The sequence below is a fragment of the Chenopodium album genome, chromosome 7, assembly GCF_948465745.1.
Source record: "Chenopodium album chromosome 7, dcCheAlbu1.1, whole genome shotgun sequence".
In the NCBI taxonomy this organism is placed as follows: domain Eukaryota; kingdom Viridiplantae; phylum Streptophyta; class Magnoliopsida; order Caryophyllales; family Amaranthaceae; genus Chenopodium; species Chenopodium album.
The window spans coordinates 58,179,515-58,204,091 of record NC_137840.1 but is presented as its reverse complement, the minus strand read 5'-3'; the positions used below and the strand labels follow the sequence as shown (position 1 = coordinate 58,204,091).

At 34.2% G+C, this 24,577-nt stretch overlaps 1 protein-coding gene across 2 annotated transcripts; it reads left to right on the top strand.

Annotated features, from left to right (window-relative positions):
• The first annotated feature begins 5,808 nt into the window (after window positions 1-5,808).
• Window positions 5,809-22,305, top strand: LOC145637978 (uncharacterized). 2 transcript variants are annotated; one of them, XM_081688964.1, is made up of 15 exons: window positions 5,809-5,958; window positions 6,055-6,114; window positions 6,257-6,362; window positions 7,940-8,012; window positions 8,155-8,200; window positions 10,035-10,145; window positions 11,962-12,037; window positions 12,441-12,537; window positions 14,952-15,012; window positions 15,125-15,255; window positions 16,197-16,314; window positions 19,045-19,168; window positions 20,922-21,035; window positions 21,153-21,227; window positions 21,572-22,303. In XM_081688964.1, the coding sequence occupies exons 1-15, from the start codon at window positions 5,893-5,895 to the stop codon at window positions 21,607-21,609; spliced, it is 1,296 nt and encodes a 431-aa protein (XP_081545090.1). In that variant the 5' UTR covers window positions 5,809-5,892; the 3' UTR covers window positions 21,610-22,303. The 2 variants fall into 2 exon arrangements, with proteins under 2 accessions (XP_081545090.1, XP_081545091.1); XM_081688965.1 differs by lacking the exon at window positions 20,922-21,035 and having other exon boundaries at window positions 21,572-22,305.
• The last annotated feature ends 2,272 nt before the right edge of the window (window positions 22,306-24,577 follow it).

The following is a 24,577-nucleotide window of genomic DNA, read 5'->3' as shown; positions in this document are numbered from 1 at the left end:
TGATGATTATTATGTTGCTTGATATATATTATTGTTATTGCTTGATCACGCCTTTTATGCATGTTTAAAGGGAATTTGTACTTGTAATCACGCTTAATACTATAATTAATAATCTTGTTTAGGGTTAATTATATTATAATTCAAGCGATCGCCAATAATATATTTATTTGTGCATTAGTATTCAACCAATATAGATTAAACAGGTTTAGGGTAATCCTATTGATTGCATGTTAGTCAGAAAGCGCACATGAATACGAGTAGAATAAAGTATAGGCCTATTATTAAGGCAGATTCTTTCTCTTTTAGATTGGATTTGTACCTTCATCCCCGAACTTCCAGTCTTGATTCCAGACCTATTGGAGTTGATGATATTCTTGATCATTAAGGGGTGTAACCTTCACCCTGTGAACGGTTTACAAGTTCCTAAAACTTGTTGGCGGCTCTTTTACTCTAGCTTCCTTCCCTTTGGACGTCACCATGCTTAAGTGTATGATCACAGTGGGGTTCAAGTTTGGGGTAATGCTTGAAATATTCCCTACAGTTTTTGGCGACTCCACTGGGGAGGATTTCTATTTTAATTCCTAAAATTTATTTTGGCAATTATTTAGAATGAGTGGATGAGACTCGAAAATTTCTAAGTATTTCATGTGCGTAATTTTGATTAACATTATTGTCATATGCATAAAAAAGGTTCTCATTGGAAAGACCATCCGTAATGAGTAAAAAAAAATAGGATTTTTACACATAGGAAATTTGATAAATATCTTTCACAACTAAAATCGAAATAATACTGCGAAAACTGGAAAATTCTAAGAACACAGAAAGCTGTCGAGGCATGTAGGAACTAGCGTTTAGAAAACAACGATTGTTGCCTAAAAAATGGCCTTGTCGCCTGGCAATAATTTTGTTGTCTGGCGACAGAGCCATTTTCTGGAGACGGACTCTGTTGTCTGGCGCCGTGTTCTTCCAATACCGAGCCAGAAATCTGCCTTCTTGTTTCGACTAGTTCTAGTACTGTTGGCTCGATTCTACTTCCTGATTCAGTTTTTCTCTCTTTTCTAAAACCCATATGTGTTCTACATATGGACATAACCCTCTGGGAATTCATTCTCCATCTACCCGATTGAACGCTCTGAGCAACAAAGGGTACATCCAAGAATGTTGAATTCACCAAACCATGGAAGCGAGTTTAACTCGCGGGGCCCCATCCACACGCGCCAACCCTTCCAAAGGTAAGGCTTCCGCACGGTGCATCCGGACTCATAACAATGGACCCTCTTTGACTAACCCATATCCCGAACTTTAGAGAACTAGAGCCATGGTTAGGCTGCAAACTCATTGCATCATATTGTGCCTACTTGACTATTTGTGCATTATTTGTTGTGCATATTCTATGTGTTTTTCCTAACCATTTGTTTGACTTGTGATTAAGTATAAATAAACTGATTAATGACTAAAAGGACTTTGCCTAATTAATTAATTTAACTAATTAAAGTTTAATAAATTAATCAATACTGACTTAGTACGACTTTAGGCTAGTTCTTGTAGAGTAAAAATACTGAAAGCAGTCCCAGATTAATGTTTCAGTAATGGCGCAAAAATCTGGGCTGCAGCGCCAAACGCTGTTGTGAAATTCCATGCGACAACTTTGTCGTCTGGCGCTGCACTGCAGGGTGCGGCGACAGTCTTGTTGCTTTGGTGACAGTTCAGTTTTTTGCTTGAGTCACCACGACGAGTCTAATTAAACAATTTATTAATCAGTTTGACCAATTTGTTAATGGCAATAGCCTTATTTGGTCCTTAATTGAGTCTAAACACTTAGTCCCATGGTCATACACAAGAGTCAAAGCATGTCAATTGTACTCACAAATAAATCACACACTAATATGTATGTACACCATGACCATATCTTAGGTCCATGCATGAGTCGTTTTCCGTCATTTGAGTGGCGGGGGTCCAATCTATTCCCATGTTGAATAGATGAGTCAAAATAAATAATAAAAAACTAATCCCTATAGACACCCAAATGTGTCTCCCCAAAACCAAACCCAGTGATGAATACCTTTCATGTCATTTGATTATCGAATGATAGCGAAAGTGTGAAAAGTCTAGTGATGAGGATGTTATTATTAAAATATCTCTTCTTTCTGTTTTTGAAAATATTTTTTTTCTTACCCTATTTTTGAAAAACGTGCATTCCAGTTTATTTTGGTCCATGATATGGGTCCACTAATAGTGTATTTGGATGGGGCTTGAAAATATCTTTCCAACGATATATTATAAGCTCAATTCCGATGAATAATGAGGAAGTTATGGCCAAAATACTAAACTGGGCTCGAACCGGATCTTACCTACGACCCAATGATCATGTGGAGGGTCCAAAGGTTTAATCCTATTCCTAAACTATTTAGGATTAATTAGAAGCTTCTATAAGTTTTTAAAAGATCTTAATTATCTTTTTTGAAAAGATAAGATTAAAGAATTTGAGTTAAATAAAAACTTTCCTTTTTTAAAACTTTCCTTTTTCTTAAATCCTAATTCTATTCAAATTTAAAGATGTTCAAAGACAGTCATATATTATTTTTTTGCCTCATAATATTTATCCAAATTTTATATGGTTGGATAGATCTTGAAATTATCTTTCCAATAATATATTATAATATTAAATCCGAGTTATAACGAAAAAGATATGAATGAGATATGAAACTCTATCCAAAACTGACACCCTTTCACTATTTAGGTCATATCTTTTTATCTACATAATATTTTAATCTGATTCTTATTGGGTTGTAAAGTAGACTTCAAGAGCTTTCCAACGACATATTATATGCTTTATTTGGACTTCTGAATCAAAAGATGATATGATAAAAACAAAATCCGCAAAAACTGCTGTCCATCGAGTTTTATTTCGATTCGAATTCGGATTCTTTTCTTATTCTTCGACTCTCTTTGTTATCTATAAATAGAGGTCATATCTCCCCTTTTTCAATCATCAACAACTATCAAATCTCATCAACTCTCATCAAGCAGGCCTTGTCATATCACTCATCACTCATCATTGCATCACAAAGTACGAAGTACTTAGCCTCCGTGCTTAAGTTACCCAAATACTTTCATCATGGAGTAAACAATTGAGATAGCCTAGGATTAATTAATCCTTGCACAACATATGACTAAGCTCATTCAACATGCACCATCAAAAACTTTGATTCTTTTTTGCGTTTTTCTTTTTCGGGAAAAAGTCGGTACCCTCCACAAAAATGACGGAAAATTTTTGCTTTTTTGCATTTTCGAGTTGCACGATCACATTACAATGCACACACGAGTTATGTACACATTGAGTCATGTTGTGTTATCACATTGAGTCAACACTATGCACACACGGGTCATGAGTCACACGTGTCAATTCACCTCGAGTTAGTCAATCATAGTGAGTCAAGTTTATACCTTGAGTCATGTCAAGTCAATGAGTCAAGCAACACTAAGTCTTAGGTCAACCCTGAAGAAAGATAAGCAAAGTCCTATAGTCAAAGATAAATACAGGTGCATCCCAGCGGCAGCAAGAGCAGAATAGGGAAGGCTCGACTCCAGCGCCTGACGACAACATCTAGCGTCTGGCAACAGATTTCAGCGCCTGGTGCTAGATCCCAGCGTCTGGCAACAGAGCCAAATCGTAGCACTAGAGGCATTGCAGCGGCGACAGAACACTCAACCACTCAGAGCAATTATTTCAACCTCTTTCAGCAATTTCGGGTTCCTTGGTACGCCAGTTAGCCTCTATAAGCAATTTGACATGATTAAGTAGCCGGCTTGATTACAATCGCAATAAGTGATCGACCTGACGAAAGATAGTCACACTTAGCTTAAAGCGCCTAAACATTGGCTCATCGCAAGACACCGACATACTGGTTCATAAACAGCAGAGGCACCGACATAATGGTTCACAAGCAGCAAAAGCGCCGACGTACTGGCATAACGGAAGCAAAGTTCAAGCGAGCTTTAAAGATCGACAGGCGTTGGTCTTCGGAAGTTTTCTTCGGAATATTATCGCAACAAACATCCTATTATCAAGATCTTTTGCTCCAGAGACGCGTGGGCATATCATTCAAAAGCTCCATTGTTCAAAGACGAGTGAACATCAAAACAGCAAGATGGCGTTCCATAGATTGTGGAAGGTTGTCACAACAGCAAAATGCAACAATCCGATTACTCTCATAGACGTGTGCTCGACGGTGCAAGATACGCGTTTCTTAACTCTTTTATCTGTTTAACTAACGCTAGTTTGCAGGTATCGGCGTTACAAGAGTGATTTAGGATCGCAGAACGTTCTGAATCATTCTCCGTCCCTATCGATACTTTGACTTTTGTTTTAGAAAGTTGTGTTTCTCCAAACTCAGTCAAAGTGGGGGCTTCTGTAGACACCCAAATGTGTCTCCCCAAACCAAACCCAGTGATGAATACCTTTCATGTCATTTGATTATCGAATGATAGTGAAAGTGTAAAAAGTCTAGTGATGAGGATGTTTTTATTAAAATACCTCTTCTTTCTGTTTTTGAAAATATTTCTTTTCTTACCCTATTTTTAAAAAACGTGCATTCCAGTTTATTTTGGTCCATGATATGGGTCCACTAATAGTGTATTTGAATGGGGCTTGAAAATACCTTTCCAACGATATATTATAAGTCCAATTCCAATGAATAATGAGGAAGTTATGGCCAAAATACTAAACTGGGCTCGAACCGGATCTTACCTACGACCCAATGATCATGTGCAGGGTCCAAAGGTTTAATCCTATTCCTAAACTATTTAGGATTAATTAGAAGATTCTATAAGTTTTTAAAAGATCTTAATTATCCTTTTTGAAAAGCTATATATATACAAGTAGTTCACAATAAATACTCAAGTAAACTGACTTAGTTAATACTCTTATACATATATTATACATTTAACTCAATGTAAAAACATGTACAATCACTTATTTTGGTTTAATTCTATTTATCAATATATACATTCACTCATAAATCTACATTTATTCATAATTACACTAAAAAAGTCTATACATTAGCATTAAAAAACCACACTTCCGGCCGTGCTAGTTAGCAACACCACACTACCTCGCGTGCGCCAGGCAACCCTGGTCTAGGAAAGGGACCGAAAAGAACACTGATTTCAGAGCTTATTCATTACTATTAGATGAGACACATACATTATCTTAATATCACAATATCTTTACTATAGATGCATCATGCACGTCAATATCACACTCTTATAATTTAAATTTCATAAGTATATTATTTTAATAATTTTTCATACTACTAAACTTAATTAACCCATTTTTTTTTTTGTTAAGTTTGAATAAGTTATACTATAAAATTTATTATATTTTTCTTTATAAAGTTAACTAGTCTACTAGTGTTAACATTTAACGGGGGTAATAGCACTGGGCGAGAGCCTGTTCTATACACCCGGGGTCATTTGCTCGTTTAATCAACAAATGAGCAATAATGGTAAACAAACGATCTGCAATAATGGTAAACTTAATTATCTGCTGTTGATTAAATGAGCAAATGACCTCGAGGTAGATGTGATCAAAGTTAACCCGACTTGAAAATTTAGTTTTTTGGGCAGGTTTGAAAATATCTTTTTATGTATTTTTAGTTAATTTTTTTTGGCCCGACTTGAAAAGCCCACACGGCCTTACTATTTTGGCTAGTTAGGTCATAAAAATTTCGTCCCAAAACTTAGTCCAAACCGGCCCGGATGAGACATGGGTGGATTGTTTCAACTTCAGCCCGGCCCGCCCAATAATCACCCCTACCTCGGTCCTTGGGGGTACGGTGCCCGGTGTATTCAAATTCTACCACAGCAAGCATACCCTGTTGCTGAAGAATAATGGAGAACGATCGCCTAATTTCTTCTCTTCGCTCCCAAATTGATTCTCTCCATTGCCGCATCAAGGTACTTTCTTCCTCATCTTTCTTTGATCCTACGTATTTATACAAATGCATAATTTTTAATTCCGACTTTCTATTTTTTTTTTTAAATTAAACTTAGAATTTAGAGGTTGAGAATGCAGAAATGGCATCGAAACTTTCGCATTGCCGTTGTTCTAAGGTAATTTAATCTCTTTTGTTCTGCTTTACAAGTATAATCAATCACTTTGAAATTTTTTGAATTCTTACATTTTTGCGCTACTTTAATTTACCATTTTGAATTTTTTTTTTTTTTTTTTTTTTTTAATTATGATTTTGTTTAGGTTGAGAATGCTAGTGATTCTAGTGTGAGTAATGATTTAGCTTCGGTTGAAATTGCTCAAAATTTGCATCAAAAGAGTGGCAAGAGCAGGAAAACAAAGTCTCAAGGTTGGTGAATTATTAAAAACTAGTCTTCTGATCCGTACCATGCACGGGTTATTACTTAGAGCAAGTTTAGCTCCAAGTGGGGTGACATCATCAATTCAAATCTTAAGACATATGCTTAAGAATTTTCCCATTTTTTTCAAAAATCTCAAGCAAGTCTCAAGTTGAGTCTTGAAATTCCAAGACTCAACTTAAGACTTGAGATTGGGACCCACTTCACCCACCTCACTTTTATTTTTATTGTCCTTTTTTTTTTATTTTTTTATTTTTACACTTTTCTACAATATAATATGTCAAATATTTAACTCTTAGGGCTAAAGTGATAAATTTGTGTAAGTCTTAGTGAGTCTTAACAAGAATTTGATGACATCATTTTTAATGGGGACCACAAAAAATAATGTCACATCCAAATCTTAAGACTTGGGGCTAAACTTGCTCTTACAATATTTTCCTTGTAATGTATTGCTTATTTGTGTTGTATGAGTCAGCATTGTTTTATTGTACTTTATATGTTTATATAATGTGGACTAATTAACTCAATTTTTTTTTTTTTTTTTTTTTTTTTTTTTTTTTACTATTACTTTATTTTAAGGTTAGGATATGAAAAGACTACAACTTTATTTTGGTGTAGTTGAAACATTTAATTTCCTTACCTAAATTTGCAAGTTACGGAACGCATAAAGACTTGAACATTATTTTTTGATAAAAAAGGTGGCATGTGGCATATGAGTGATTTGTGGTGACATGTGGCATATGAGTAATGTGTGGTTTGTGTTTTTAAATATTAATAAAGTATAGAAGTATAGATATTTGTTTTTAAGTTTTATTGCTGATTGAATTAATGATTTTTAAGCTTATAATGGTCTAGTTCATATTGATTGTGTTGTATATTTTCCTAGTGTTTATATTTCACTAATATGAAGACCCGAACTTGTCGATAGTCGAAGACTTTGATCGGCATTATGTGGAATATTATGTAGAAAAAGAAACAATATATATATATATATATATATATATATATATATATATATATATTCCAGCAGGTCATTATTGTCTTACATTATAACTTCCCAAAATAATTGAGAACAATGTAATATGATATCAAGGCCATGTATGGTAATGAATTGTATGGATCATAAGCTAAATTCATGAGATGAGCGCATTAGGTTGAGTCAACTAGTGTATGTTTAGCACACAATGAATGGAATTCTAATTATTAATTGCTTAGTATCAATTAAGAAATCATGTGCTATATAAAAGTATTATTTAAGCTAGCCTAGACTGTAAGGTCCAACACCATTATCAATTCATCGTTTGTTTACCATCTCTAATCATCTCTTAAAAATGTGTGCCTTAGAGATTGTGGTGCTTGCAACTTTGCAAGTAAAAGAAAACAAACGAAATGCAAAAATAAGATAGAGGGATTTGGTTGCTTAAAAGAAACACGGCTTCTATTTAGGGACAATATTTTTGGGTCAAATATTGTATTTGTAATTTTGTGGTAATGTTTGTATTATTATATTTCTGCATGGTGAAGATTTTGCAATATGCATTTGACCTCATTCACTTGTTGGTTATAGATAGCAATGTGAGCATCTTGCATCATCATCCCAAGAGATATGTCGCCCTCAAAGTATTTTATTTTGGTCAACGGTATGCCTTCAGCATATATGCTGAGACATAGTATTCCTTTAATACCTTGTACTGGTCTAGCATGGTTTTCCTTTTTTTAATTTTTAATTTTTTTTTTTATAGGGGTTTACTCTAAGTTCTTGACTGGAATATTATGTTACAGGTTTTATGGCTTTGCATCAGAGGCGCAAATGGAACCTACTGTTGAGGTGAGTTTATGTGTCATTGTATATATTTACTTGTTCAATTGGAGAAGCTTTAGAGAACTGTAAATTTCATGATCTTTTGATATGCTAAATCTTTTATGAGGGCATATCAATTACCAAATTACCTCAATTTACCATATGGAGTGGGTTTTTCGTAATTTTTTGATGAAATGACTCTACCTTTTTGTGTAAAAAGTTAGAACATGCCTTTTTGTATGCGCTAATTTGCAAATTAGATCAAATTATTTTAACATGCTTTCTATATGCACTAATCAACATTCTTTTCTCCATTTGTTTTATTTAGAAATGATTATTTTTCCTTCCTGAAGTCTTTTGAATAATGATTTTTGGTAGAAAGATCAAAGTCATAACCTACATGTATACTGGAAATTTATAATAACAAGGATATACTCTGAAAAACCTTTACCCTGTAAAGCTGTATGTTTTTATTTTTTTTCCTCCACACAGCATAGACTTGTTTTTTCCTCCACACAGCATAGACTTGTTTTGTATATACAGTTTGAATCAACACAACGCTCTATCAGATTTTCCTGTTGCAGCATCATTCACCCAAACACCCTCAGCAAGTAGGGTCCAGAGGTTTTGTTTATGCGCTGCCATATTAAGGCTCAGTTTTTAGCTGCCATTTAAAAAAAAAATATATATACTGGAAATTTATTATAACAAGGATATACTCTGAAAAACCTTTACCCTGTAAAGCTGTATGTTTTTATTTTTTTTCCTCCACACAGCATAGACTTGTTTTGTATATACAGTTTGAATCAACACAACGCTCTATCAGATTTTCCTGTTGCAGCATCATTCACCCAAACACCCTCAGCAAGTAGGGTCCAGAGGTTTTGTTTATGCGCTGCCATATTAAGGCTCAGGTTTTAGCTGCCATTTAAAAAATATATATATATATATATATATATATATACTTCTGATTCAAACTGAACTATTACTAGGATTCAACTGCTTTTAATTTACTATCTCTGCTCTAGCTTCCATAAGTGAACATTTGAACCAAATCAAAATCAACAAACATTAATTTTTTTGCTGGTTTGTATTTAGGACCAATTGTATATGTTATACTGTAGTAGTCCTTGTCCAATCTTTCACTCCTTGAACTGTTGAAGTGTCCTAACAAGACAGCTTCTATTATGGCTGAAAGGGGATCCACCGATTACTTAAATTGGTGTTATCCCCAAAAGCTCCAAGATATACTGATTCAGCCTCCACAATACTTCTAAAATTCCAAATCAACACAATTTCTTATAAGCTGACTATCAGCTTAGATGCCCTAGAAGCATTATGTATAACATATTAAGCAGATTCCAGGAGTTTAATAGACGTCGTTTCACCTCTTGAGAATAAGAAAAGATTACTATTGTATCACCTCTTGAGAATAATTTATCAGCAAAGCACAGATGTGGCGACTCTCAAAGTCCCATTTGCCCTCACTTAGGATGAAAGTTCTAGTATTCCACTTTAAGCTGTCAGAGCATCTATTCAAACAGTGGGTATCCATGAAAATAAGAAATGGAGTTAGCTCTCTGCCTCTCCTTGTCTCAAGCTCTTTATACCTTATAAAGGCCTAGTAGGGACTAGTAACATCACTAATTGAGATAGTGTAAGAAGCAACTAACAATTTGTTTACAGAAACACCAGCTTCATCATTAATTATAAGAGTCCAAACCCCCTAAATCTCAGCATCAAAGTATGGAAATATGGGATGTGAAATGACTGTGATGTAGTTTGCATTTGATGAGATTTTTTGAATATTTCATTGAAGGTAGTTCTTTAGCTTTGTGTCTCTGTTGGACGTTTTTTGCAGTCTGAACTTTTCAAAGCTTTTGAGAAGACAAGGCTATTGATTGATGATAGAAAGGGTTCACAGTATTCTAGATGTGGCAGAACAGATAAGGGAGTCTCAGCTGTTGGGCAAGTAAGCATCATGAAATTCTACCTGTAATTTGTTACCTTTGTTAAAGCTTGTACTCACTTTGAAAAATATTGTCATTCCCTCCATCCCAAAATAGTTGGCCAAACTAGATAATTAGGAATTAACAATTCAAAATTATGTTTTTCAATCATAAAATAAGCTAGTATATCTGAAAAAGTTAATGCTAAAAGGTCATAATTAATTGTATCAAGAATCATATAGGGGTAAGTTCATGCTATAACTTACCAAATAGAGATAGTGGCCTAATGTTTTATAGGAAAATTATGAAAGTATGAAGAGAGTACTTTGATAACATATTCTTTTCACTCTTTATGTTTATTTGCATATGATTGTGTCTTATCTGCCATTACGGTTATCTTAAGAACTTTTCCACTAATTTGAAATTTGGCTGTAGCTTAATTGCAAGGTTATTCAATCTGTTCTTTGGATATGCAATTACATAATTTCTGGGCACCTAAACTTATTGTATTATTATGTTTAGGCAAGCTTGCAGTACTTGCTGATAGACAAATCATATGAACCTGATCCTGAATTTTGATTCTTCAGAGTTCAGGTTCTTGCAGTTGTAGGGTGCTAAATTGCGTGGAGGCAAGGATGGGAGTTTGAATGGAGGTTTGAATCACAAAATTTCTAAAATTCAAGATTTGGATAGGACAAGGAGATGACAAAGATTAAAAGAAATAATTTACCAGTAATTTATAAATTATTAATAAATTATTGCAAATTTTAAAAATAATTAATTAAATATGAAAAATTTCATTTAAGGAATAATAATTCATACCAGCATCACTACCAGAACATAAAAAATGATAACATTAAGCTATGTAATTTGGCTTTCTTCTGAATTGTGAGCTCGAAAAGTAAAAGAAATTGCTACTTTCTTTTCACTTCTTCGTATTTGGAATAAAGACTGTTCTAGTGTACAATGTTGGAATTTAGTAATATGCTCTAAAGTCTCACAAATTAAACGATTGAGTGGCGATTGTGAGTAGAAGCTGGAGAGGAGAAACAAATTATGGGTTAGATGGCTAATGTAAATACAATGGAGTGGAAAGTGCTTTATCAATACATAGAACTATTCACAGTTTATCCTTGATGGATGAAACTTCAGCAAAAGTGGGTTTCTTGGACGTTCTGAAGATGTTAGGATGACTTATTAATAATGTTTATCACGAGAAAGAAAGCTGATCTTTAGAACTCTACTAGTAGGCTTAACAAAATCACACTAGTTGCTATGCTGTTTGTAAGAACTACCTTGAGAGTATGAAGAGGTGTTTCTATCATAAAATTATACTTGCTTGTGTTATGGGCTCACAATTATTAAGTTCCCCTCAAAAACCGAGGGAAGATCAAATGACTTTTCCAAAAATTTTGTTTCCAGGTCTCATCTCCTTTTCCAAACTTTTGAGTGAAAGATTTGCCAAGGATCAGAGGTTAGATTTGGGAGATATCCTAGAAGAACATCCCTTTCATTTCCTTGTATGTGTCACCTTTTAACATCTAATTAATGGCCCAATGTTAAAAAAAATTTCAAGAAAAAGGAATATTTATGGTTAAAAAAAAAAAATACATTATGTAGAAGGTGATATCTGTGACAGCTTCACGCCTTTTACTAAAAGCACGAAAAGTATCTATTTGCTGTCGTTTTGATGTTCCATTACCAAAGCCATGGTGGAAAGAAATATACCTTTTTGCTACTCTACAATTAGGTCATATGTGTACAATGGAACCTTTTGACGATTTTGTCTGCATTCTCAAAATTGGATTGTGTGGGAAAATGAAAAACTTTTTTATGCAGGTGATTGCTCTATACCTACGGTCAAATCTTAAGGCTGAGACAAGTTCTGACAGAGTCGTTTGTGAAGGGCAATATGGTCTGCAATGTCTCCTTGTTTAGTATTCTGGGACTTTTGAACATTATTATCCAAACCCTTTATCTTGACTGTATTTTGTATGTAGTGACATTACTGTATAATTGACTGAGGAGTAAATCATTAATGGGGTTGTTTGCACTATCAATTTACTTTTAATCTCTGTTGGTCAAAGATGCATTCAATTGCAGAAATATGGTGTTGATTTTCTACAGAGAACTCGTTATTTGGTAAAAACAGACATGTCTAAATATAAGTGATTATTATCCAAGTACACCAATAGAATTATTTTTCTCACTTTACATAGCTTTCTTATATCTATATGACCATATTAATCTTATTCATAAATTTCTCTGATCTTCATTTTGTTAAAAGGTTATTTATGGTTATATTTTTTTTTATACAGAAGGTGAGATTGATTACGTGAGAATACTGAATAAAGTTCTTCCAAAAGACATTCGGATTACTGGTTGGTCTCCAGCTCCTGTAGATTTTCATGCGAGGTACTAGAATCAAGCCAATGCTTTTGTTTATGTATAAATAAATTCGTGATTAGATAAATTTGATTATATTTCCATGGAATAGAGACCTTGAGGGCTCTGTTGATGCATAGAAATTATGATATGGATAAGAAACTATTTTGGTGCTCAGAAACTATATGTGTGAAAGGATGTGTTTGCTTTTGCAGTCATGCAGATGAGTCCTCTAAAACAAATTAACACCATTCCTTGAAATATCTTTATAAAACTACCTTTTTGGCCCGTTCTATGCTTGGGTTGCGCATATGTTATTATTTGTGCTAAAAAATCACAACTTGAATAAATTAAAGTCTTTTGACATCTGGAGCATTTTATGAATTTTGAAATTATGAAATGTCTCCTCACCAAATCTAATTCTTGTAGAGCACACTTGATATATTGAAAATAATGGCTTATGTCATGCAGGCAATGCCATACCATGTATGTATAATTTGTAGAATATTCTTACACCAAACTCTTCTTTTTCTTGTTGTTTATGTCTCCCTTTTTTGCCTCCTCAATTTTTCTCCTTTTTAGTCATCATCTTCTTTTTTCAAGAGCATTTTTAGCGATATGTATGTCTATTTTTTTCCTCCCCTGGGAATTTAGGCGATTTGAAATAAGCTTTATTATAAATTTATACTGTTAGAAAAGGGATTAGGGGAAGAAAATAAGTGGTGGTCATTGATTAGATGACGAATTCAGTTATATTGAAATTGAATGATGGAGGGAGAAAAGGAGAAAATTAAGGGAATTCAGTATTTTAAATTAAAGTGAAAAATTGAAGAGACTGAAATATGAGGGGGAAGCTAGAAAAGTTCTACAAAAACAAAATGATTGATAAAAACATAAAATAGGGCCAATAAAAGAAAAGGATTTATGAAAAAAGGTAGAAAGAGAAGAGGACACGTGGCTGATGAGGTTTGCATTTTTAAATTCCAAGTATAGATTGCTGAAGATAATGTATGAAACCAGTTGTTTTTTTTTTTTTTTTTGGTAACTGTTCCAGGTTCAAGTAGTAACCAGCTAACTAATTTGCACGCCTTATGTTCTGTGTTATTTAATGTAATTTGGGGTGTGCTTGCTAGTTCCTCATAAGGGAATCATAATTTTCTATTTGAAACTACTTTTCTGGTGGCAATGCTTAGTCTGTGATGAATCCTGGTTCATGAATCCTTCCCGTCCATAGCTCAGCTAATGTAGTATTGATTGGTATTATTGTTATGAAGATCTTCCTGGGAGAAAATTGCTGCTTCTAAAATGTTTAGCAATGAGTATTTTTTTTTTTCTTTTGATTATTTACCAATCCGACATTAGATAATCACCATCTAACTAATTGGTTCCTGGGATTTTGAACACCAAAGCTTATTGGAAGACTTTGTATTAAGCTATGGAGTTGAAAGGTTGGGTGTGGAGGCAGTATTACTCCCACATCCCGTAATATAGTTCATGTTTTCCTTTTTGGGTGTCCCAAGACATTATGAAGTATCTACAATTCCCTTATTATTTATGTCTTTACTCATTGCACTACCCAAAATAGCTTCACAATTCTTCTTATTATTTGTGCCATCACCTACTTCTATACTATGTACATTTCTCTTTTTTAGGTACTTCTTTTATTGCCCCACTTACATGTCTTGTACTTTTATTCCTTTTTCATGTATTTCATGTACTCTATCCTCGTATTTCTATTATGGGATGTAGGGGGTAGCAGTTTATGCTTTTATATGATGGAAAGAGATTGGAAGAGTTTGATCATAGGAATAGTTATACTTCCAAAAAGGCAGATTAAGGGCTGTTAACATGCACATTTTGAAATTCCTTGTACTGATATGCCATCATTTTAAGCATCTCTAACTTTCTTTGCCAACTGATGCTGGTAGTACATTTAAATCAATGCCTTGTAAAAACATTTGGTTCAATACTCCCAACCAACCCTTTTTCCAAATTGCAACGATGGGGTTTCCTGGAACCTTTACTCCAGTGCAAGGATAGATAGAAAAAAAAATAAAAAATAAAATGAATGGCAACTCTGTTAAACAGACTTTTCTTCAATCAGATAGTCTGTTTAACAGAGTTGCCATTCATTAAATTGGATCACCAATATTTAAGCGTGATAGAATGCAGTGGAAGAAAGATGACAGATACTATTTATTTCTATAGATATTGTGTTGCTGGTGGACACTAAACTGTTATTTAAAAAAAAAATATACGAAGTAGGAATAAATATAATACTAAAGCAGTATGGAAATTGTGAATTAGGCAGAGCTTTATTTGTCTTATTTAGATTCTTTGCTAAAGAGTACAGATTGAAGTATATAACTAGTTAAGCATTCATTGTTTCGGGCCTCAATCTCTGAGTTTTGATAACTTCTCTTCTTGTGCATCAATGATTACAGGTTTGGGTGTTTGAGCAGGGAATACAAATATTTTTTCTGGAGTGAAAATCTTAACATATCAGTAAGAAATTTTAAAGAATTTTAGCTGTAGTCTGTTGCTAAAATTGATATGCAAGCATTACTTTATGCCAATCTGGATGATTACATATTTGTGTTGTTCATGTGCTTTGTAGGCAATGCAGACAGCAGCTAAGAAGTATCTGGGTGAACACGACTTCAGGAATTTCTGTAAAATGGATGCGGTTAATGTGCACAACTATAAGCGATGTATCACGTCATTTGATATCACCCCAAGCAGTGAAAAGTAATCTTTTCAGACTTCTATTTTTTATTGATTTAATTTTTGTTTAAAAATTTGGATTTTGTAAAACATAGTAGACTGTCTAAATTATTAGCTGCAAAAATGTTGAATAATCCTCCATGATAGGAATTTAAGCAGTGAAAAGTAATCTTTTCAGACTTCTATTTTTTATTGATTTAATTTTTGTTTAAAAATTTGGATTTTGTAAAACATAGTAGACTGTCTAAATTATTAGCTGCAAAAATGTTGAATAATCCTCCATGATAGGAATTTGTGTAGAGAGAGAGAGAGAAAGAGAGAGAGAGAGAGAGAGAGAGAGAGAGAGAGAGAGAGAGAGAGAGAGAGAGAGAGAGAGAGAGAGAGCATATGGGTAAAACTAGGTCTTTTTGTGTGGGGATTGGGTAAAAGTGGAAAGGACAAAAAGGAATGGACTTACAGGGACAATGTAAAGAACAAGGAGCGGTGGTAGTAACAAACAAGTATCTGTATTTGTTCGTCGTAATTTTTTTTTTGTCTTACATTTTAGATACAAGGGCATATCCATTTTATATTCTCTTCAATTTATAATCGTGCGGTTAACTATCGAAAGATATAATATTGAACAACCATAGATCGGTGTTTGATTTCTCTCACTTAAAACTTTTCACAAAATGCTTCATGATGAAGACAATGACTTGGACCTATTTGAACATAATTTGTCATCATCGTTGCTTAGCAATGGCATGGACTATAAAACTTATTTTGGTTGGATTATTAACATTACAATCAGCTATACTCTACCTAATTATTTTGCTAGTAAGATACATTTTTATAGGTTTTTGTTGCTAATTTGAACAAAAATATTTACTGCTTTTACCTTGTTTCAAGGCTATAATATGGCTTTTAATTTTTATTTTTTTATTGTAACTAATAACTAAAATTGCGCCATGGATATTATGATTCAGGTTTAAAGACAAAGAATTATGGGCCATCATAATTAGAGGCAGTGCATTCCTATGGCACCAAGTTCGATGCATGGTTGCTGTATTATTTATGATTGGAAGGGGCCTAGAATCAGTAGAAGTAAGTATAAAGCATCTCTTTTAATAAATCTGGATGTTGTTGCTAGAATATTTGGCTGCGATTTATTTATTTATTTATTATTATTTTCCTTTGAAATACTACACCAGTTCCAGAATTAGTGAATAATTGACATAGTCAAACTTGACACACTTCCCAACAAACTATTTTAACCATTAATGTATAACTTAATCTTAGTAAAAATTGTTGAAAAGTCAACATTATGAAACTTTGTACTATGTATTACTACCTATTTAAAGAGTTGCATGACAACATTTGTTACGAAATTAGTAAAAAAATTATAGTCAAAGTTAATACTATAGTATAACAATTGAATAGTTCAAAAGGTTCAAAGAGTCAATTATTCTGGAATCTCTGTCCCAGATTAAGTAATTGACACGTTGGACTTAAATTAACTACTCATATACTAACTTTGACCATGGATTTTTAGTAACGTATTAAAAACAAATTTTATCACGAAATATGTTGTTGAATAGATATTTAAATATAAAGTTTTATTATATGAACTCTTTTATTTGTTCGTTGGTCTATGCTTGCGCGTATTAGTTAGGGATGTGACAACAGATTGAGGGATTGGGACAGGGGGAGTTATCCACTTTTTGTCAATTGCTTGAAAAAAGAGAGAAGCTGAAAATGAGCTAATAAATGTTCTACTAACTGACTAACAGATTATGTTAATTCATTATCAGAAATGGACATGAAAACTAGTCTCAACACCTTGATTTCTTTCTATTTATCTCTCTCTTCTCTTCTTTTCTTTCTGCCCTTTTTTCTTATTCGAGGCTTAAGAGGTGGTGAGGAACGGACTGACATGGAAAATTTAATATCCTCATATTTTATATTTTTATTTATTTAATTATTGGAGACTAAGGCTTTGTTATTGTTTTTCGTTGTTGTTGCTGTAAATTTTTTTTTTTTTTTTTTTTTTTTTTTTGTAAAAGCTAATTTTGTGTGTCGATTGTGGGAACGGTTGTTGTGGGACTATTCTTATTATGAGGGTAATGCATGCATTAGAGATTGTGGGCCGGTGGATGTTCCACTCTCTATATGCTTGTGTGGATCTTATGGGGCTCTAAGGTTAGATAGATTGTGTGTGCTGATGATTGGTTAGATCATTTCCATACAAATGGTTGGAACTATGGGTAGTTTCAGATGCTCTCTTTTTGTTTTTGAGTCCTCACATATATTTGAAGGACCTTGCCCCTTCTCCATATATAAATATGTAGGTTTTGTAGCATAATTCAAAGCAGATGGTTTTGGAGTAGCAGATTGGTTGTTCAATGAAGAATTAGTGTGGATATAGATTGAAGAAATTTTCATAGAGGAGAGGTTAAAGCTTGAAGCTATGAATTCGGTGATAAGAGGGTGAAGAAGTGATATTATTTTTACTTGTTAGTCTTTTTCACCTTCTCAATATGTTTCCTTTTTTGTTTATGTCGGGTATACTTGTGGCTAGAAAACGAGGTTGTGAAGTGGTGTAATACTTTCAAGTTACAACTGCTTTGGTTGCGAAGGATGTGATATACTTTGTGGCATTCTATAGTATTATTCCTGATTGGAATCTCAAAAACCTGCTAGAATCATAATTTACAATGTACTGGGTTTTTTTTTTCAATCAATCATTCTCTCTAGTACTTGAATTGTTTATTGATGGCCCAATTTGAATTGGAAAGGTTGAGGTTTAGGCCCTTTTAGATGAAGACATGGCTGGGTGAAAGAAGAGAGGGTGCATGGTTGAAGTAAATTTAAAGACAAAATTGGTGATCGAAGAGGAAATGTTTAGGGCTGCAAAAAAGGGTGATGACCAAGGTGCCTTGATTAAGATGATCTTCAAAATACCTTAAAAGGAATTAGGTACCCATAATCTCCCCTTGATTAAAAAACAGGTAATGGAAGAATTTTATGTTATTTTCGTTTCCAGCCCCTCAAAGTTGAAGATTGAATCAAAGTTATGGCAAGTCTTTGTCTCTGTGTCTTTCCCTTTTGAAAGATGTTCCTTGAGCATTCAGGTGCCGATCTTCACTTGGGCAGTCTTAAAACCAAAATTTCGGTAAATAAGTCAATTTGATGCTCTATCTCTGTAGATGTATGGTTGCCGGTTGTTTGTAATTTTCAATTTTTCAAATACTAAGTTTGAAAAAGAATGCATATACTTGGGTGAAATTAGGAATGTCTGTTAAATGAAGTGCATCTCAAGTACCAATACACAACTGACCTTCAGGTTGATTAACACTGTTTGAAAGACTGACCATTTATACTTACTTATTTTTAAGTTTCAAGAAATTCAGAAAGTCAAATTACTGTATACTTTTGAAGCTATGAAAACTTACTTGATGTTATTAACATGAGCATTGTCCCGATGCCTCTAAGGAGGTTCTTGCACATTGCGAGGTAGAAGAAATTAGATGTACATAGGCTTCCCTATCTTGTTAGCTTGTGTCTGATTGACCATTGATCAATATATAATGACAATATGCTTATTAAAATATAGAAACATATATTTTAAAGCACCAATTTAATAGAATAGTATAGAACTATAGAAGTGTCATCAAAGACAATTATTATTGTCCTCAACTTCAATTTTCTCAACATCATTAGTCAACGAATCACAGTTCTAAGCTTGAATCATGTATTACTTCCCTTTTATTTGTAACATTTACATGCATTGCTTAGTTTTTTCGGCTTCTTGAGTTCATTTTGTTTCTTATTCAGATTATAGATGTTTTACTTGATATTGAGAGAACGCCTAAGAAGCCTCAGTATACTATGGCCTCAGAATTGCCTTTGGTTCTAAGCTCTTGTGAATTTGAAGGTCCGCAGTTCTTTACTTCAGCAGGTAAGTTTGTCTTGAATATATTTATTAGATTTTGTTTTCAAGTGGGCTATGTGACATGTAAAATTCTTGATTTGGTATGAGATTTTGTCAAGTTGAAAATTTTAAAAAAATTATTTATGATGGCCACCAGTCCTTAACTATAATTTTATTTTTTATTTTTTTATTTTTTATTATTATTATTATTATTATTATTATTATTATTATTATTATTTTTTTTTTTTTTTATTTATTTTTTTATTTATTTTTTTTTACTGTATATAATTATCATTTTCTACCTTTATCTTAGACTTGGTGGTTATGATAAGTTGAATTCCCATTTCTCAACTCTCAAGTATTGAGAAAGCCCATCAACATTCAAGAAAGCATATCAGATCTTTTCTTCTAAGAATATCTGGGTTCTCTCTGATGAGCTCATTAGTTTTATCATCAATACGGCCCTTAAAATGGGTAAAATAGCTTAGAAAATTTCTCTAGAATGTAAATCTGCTATAAAATGCAGAGTACATGTCAATATGTCATCCATGCTGAAAGTTTGGGGAACCTTTAATTAAATAACAATAAGAATAATATTCCAAGTTCTGTTCTGCAAATCCCAATTCACGAATTAATTCGTGATATTTGGTTAATCATGTATTCTTGGGGAGGGTGAAATGAAAATCTTCTATTTTTGTGGAGGATAGGAAGGTATGTCACTGTTGGCATGTGAAGTTGCATTCCAGAACAATGTCAATAATGAAGCACAATTTTTATCTAGTTTCATGTTTCTTTGTGTATTGAATGTTCTGGAGATCAGAAACACGTATGAAATAACTATGAACTGTGTAAAGGACTGAATGGATAGAAGGAACATGTAATAGATTGCAAAAACAGAAAATAATTGAAACGAGGATGAATCAAAGTGTAATGGACTCAGGCCACTACTCCATTTACAGCAACTCAAAACAAAGAAAGACAGAACAAATAAGGAAGAAGCTTTAAGCTTGATTATATTTAACAATGGCAGCAAGAAAAGAACACAAACTAGTAGGTTTAACCTACAACTCTCAACATTAGTAGGTTTAGCCTACAACTCTCAAGTAGTGGATTTGGCCCACAACTCTTAGAGATAACTCTCATACAAAATGCCTGCCTAAACCCTTTCCCCACTTTCATTTATATATACCAGTCCCTAGACTGATTTGGTGGCTGCTGATGATTGTTTGTCTTCAAGTGTGATTCGTCCTGTTGTGTTCCAGCTGCTTGTTGATGTTGCTGATGTTCTCATGTGCATTCTCACTCTCTTGGGCTAAGTTACCAATTGGGCCTTGCCACCTCCTTGCATATGTATATTGTACTTGATGTGATTAAATCCTTAAAATGAGCATAATTGCTTGTAATCCCAGTTTAAGTAGCTGGACACTCTCACTAAGACAAAGCTACCAAATTATAACTTCTCAACAAATATTCATCATACTTCTCTTTCCCTAAGCTCCTCTATTTATAGACTGATTCCCCTATTTGCTCAAGGCCTCAAACTAACCTATCTTAAGTAGAACTACCATCCCCTTGGTCTAGACGCCAATTTACTACTACAAATTCCTCGTAAACAAATTTAACAATATGGATGCATGCATGATACAATACAAGTGTTCAGAAGTCATAATTGTGCATAATTTCATGGTCTCTCTTTTCTCATGAGGGTTAAGTTATTGTGCAACATTTTAGGTACAGAAGCTACTTTTTTATCTTGTTTGACTTTAAAAGTTTTGTGTAGATGCAAGACAGGCATTATGCGCACACTTGGAAAATGAATGCCAAAATTTCATGCTGCAATTTGCTATTTTTAGTAATGCTCTGGATAGTTGTTCGTCCATAGAAGATGATGAAGGTGGCCTATGACTCTATGTTCTCCATTGTTTTTTAAAGCATGAAAAGTAGTGAGGCTGACTGAAGGAAAGTTAAAGTTGGACATGGACCTGAATACCTGATGTGTGTTATTTTTCAGGAAGACATTCCCTTACAAAAGCCGCTGGGATGAAGAAATGCGTGCACATACCCTTGATGACAAGGCCAACTGAGCGTGAGTCTGATGATAATAATCGTATTTAGAAAAGCATTTGGGGGCAGGTGTGGGTGTGTGGTGGGGGGATATTTTCTGAAATTACCAACTAGATAATCTTCAATCTCTTTTACTTGCAAAGTTACAAAGACGTTAGAATTTGTTTGGAAGCTGTTTATTTCCAAAAATGACCCTCTGCTGTAAATTTTCGAAAATAAACAGCTTCTAAACAATTTAACTCTGCTTGTACATTTTCGAAAATAAACAGCTTTTAAACATATTTACTGCTTATTTTCCTATTGGTTTATTACGTCTTAATTTTTCAGTCAACTTTGGTTTTTACTGCTTCTATTTATTGGTTTCAGCTTCGTACGAGGAACGGCGTGCCAAGTTGAACTCATGAGGCCTTAGTGAAGAATTTTGTGGATTGATGAGCTTAAGCTGCTAAATGAGCACTACATATTTCTCAGAATTTTTTTTTTTTTTTTTTTTTTTTTTTCATCTTGTATTATGAGTTTATGACCTAACTTGAGGAATTATAACCATGATCCTTATTTGTAGGTTAACAATGCTTGTATAATTTCATGTTTAGAGCTTAGGATTTGTGATATTATTTTATGAAATATGTAATTGTGGTCATCATTCTATTTTTCCATTAATATGATAGATTACACAACAGATACACCCAGGAAGATCCCCTCAAAGAAAATTAATTGTGGTTGAAGTTTGGAGCACTTAGCCAAGCACTAGACCTCTGTTAAGGTTCAATCCTCAATAGGGATTACTTTTTTTTTGTTTTGTTTTGTTTTTTTTTTTTTTTTTTTTTTTTTTTTTCCCGAATCCTCAATAATGAAAGTATGGAGTTAACAAGAACTTTTTTTTTTTTTTTTCCCGAATTCTATTTATTTAATCTGTCAATTATTATGAGGCTTTTAAGACCAACAACATAATCTAGAAGCATATGGTGGGGGGTTGAACTTGTGATCTCAAAGTGCAATGTGGTTCCTCATCATCTCCACCAAATATGCTTGATTAATGGCATACTACGTATGGAAACGTAAGTGCAAAATGTGAATGATGGTATTATACCCATCCACCCTACCCCCACCATCGGTCCTTCCCCACCTCACCTGTGTAGCTGCCGCCCCTTGTCCCACCTCCGACACACCCCCTTACCAGCCTATTTCACCGGAACTCACCCTTCAACTATTCTCGGCCCCTGCCCAAAAATCAACAGCCACCTATTACCTACCTAAAAACCAACAACCACCCTTTTCCCCATCCAAAATTGCCCCTAGTTTTTCAAACTTCTTAAATTGGCCATTGAAAACGACCACTAGCAACCGAAATTGCTTGGTTTAGAGCATGAGTGGTCGAAATCTACTTAAATGGACCGATTTCAACCGATAGTGGTCGTTTCATTTTTGGGGAGTAAGAAAAACAGGCAGCCATTTCGGGTGGGGAAAGGGGTGAATACTGGTTTTAAGGTAGGAGAAAGGGAGGGGGGTGAGTTCCAGTGGCAGGGCTAGGATGGTGGGGTGATGGTAGTAGACTGGTAGGGACGGAGAGGCTGGGTTAGTTTTGGGGTTTTGATTTTTTTTTTTTTTTTTTTTTTTTTTTTTTTTGCGACCAATATATGGCGACATGGGACATTGATACATTGTGGGCTCTATAAAGGGTTCTTACTCTTCTTAGTAGTAGAGTGAATCTGTTAAGTAGTGGTAAATCTATTTTTTAAACTTTCTATGGTGTTAAGATAAAAGTTTTTGTTAAGTGTTAAAAACATTTTTGTGCTCTTTCATTGGCAACATTGCAATTTTAAAGGAAAATTGGTCAATGCTCTGTCATTTTCATTTGCAGAGAGATGGGTATGCTTAGTAGCGAGGTGTAATGCTTATGAATTGAGAAGGTTTTTTTTTTTTTTTTTTTTTTTTTTTTTTTTTTTTTGTTGTTGTTTGTTTGTTTGGTTTTGTTTTGTTTTGTTTTTTTTTTTTTTTTTTTGACAAAAAAACTAACAAAACTAAAAGCGATAAGCAAAATTCTATGACGAGCTAAGCTCGCCATAAAATGAGCATATCCTATATCATGCCGAGGCACTTTATGAATATCAAACCTCCTAAAGGTCAGGACAAGCTGGCGAATCTCCTTCAGAATCCAAATAACCGAAATTGCATCCGAAAGATGACCTTTAAGCAAATACTGGACCGAACAACAATCAGTATAAATCTGAACACTAGAATAGCCTCTTTCCTTCACATGACGCAAACCCAGTAAACAAGCCATTAATTCAGAGTGAAGAGCCGAAGAAGCAAACCCCGCTTGGGCCCCCCTTCTACTATAGGGGAAGAAAGGGCAAGAGAAAGAAACCAACCCATGCCTGCACGGCGATCCGTAGCATTCCAAGCCCTATCAAACGCAAGACAAATATCGTAGAGACCAGACGATATGTTCTGCATATGAAGACATGAAGATAAACCAAAACCCGAAGGACAAGCAGGTTGAGAGAAAGAAGAGAGGTCTCTGGCATTCGAGCTACCGTCAATCCAAGCCACAACCACAACCAAAATCCCAACCGAAGAGCCCACATGAATGCCACTAGTGCATCCAGACGTTTCCAATCTTTAGAAGCCCTAAAATGACCAATAGTATTAGTCAACCAAGCACTAAAATTTTCAATCAAAGATAAAAATCGAAACTCCTCCAGATGATACAAAGGCCAAACAGACCGAATAAATGCACACTGATAGAATAAATGAGACATTGTCTCTTGAGATTGTTGGCAGAAGCCACAAGTAGGATCTATCGGAATCCCTTTCAAGTGCATAACATCCGCTGTGGGAAGAGCATTGTGCATGATTTTCCAAATAAAGAGTTTCCACTTAGGCCTTGCCTGGAGCCCCTTGAATAAATAAGGGGGTAATCACTACAAGAAAACACCAAAATTGCGACGGAAAAAGTTCGTCGGAACATACGCCATTTCCGTCGGAAAGAAGGGTTCCGACGGAATTCCGTCGTAAAGGGTCGTCGAAAAACCCTTTGTAGGAAAATGGCCATATTACAACGGAATTTCCGTCGTAAACCTTTCTTCCGACGGAATTTACGACGGAAATAATGTCGTCGGACTTGTCTTTGGTCTTAATTGATGATCCGTCGCAAGTATCTGACGGAAAAAGATCCGTCGCAAATTATATATTTCCGACGGAAAATTTCGTCGTAAACTAAAAGTTACGACGGAAAAAAGCGTCGCAAAGTAATAATTACGACGGAAAAAAGCGTCGCAAATAACTATTTACGACGGAATTTTCTGTCGTAAATATATAATTTGCGACGGAAAATTCCGTCGTAAATAGTTATTTGCGACGCTTTTTTCC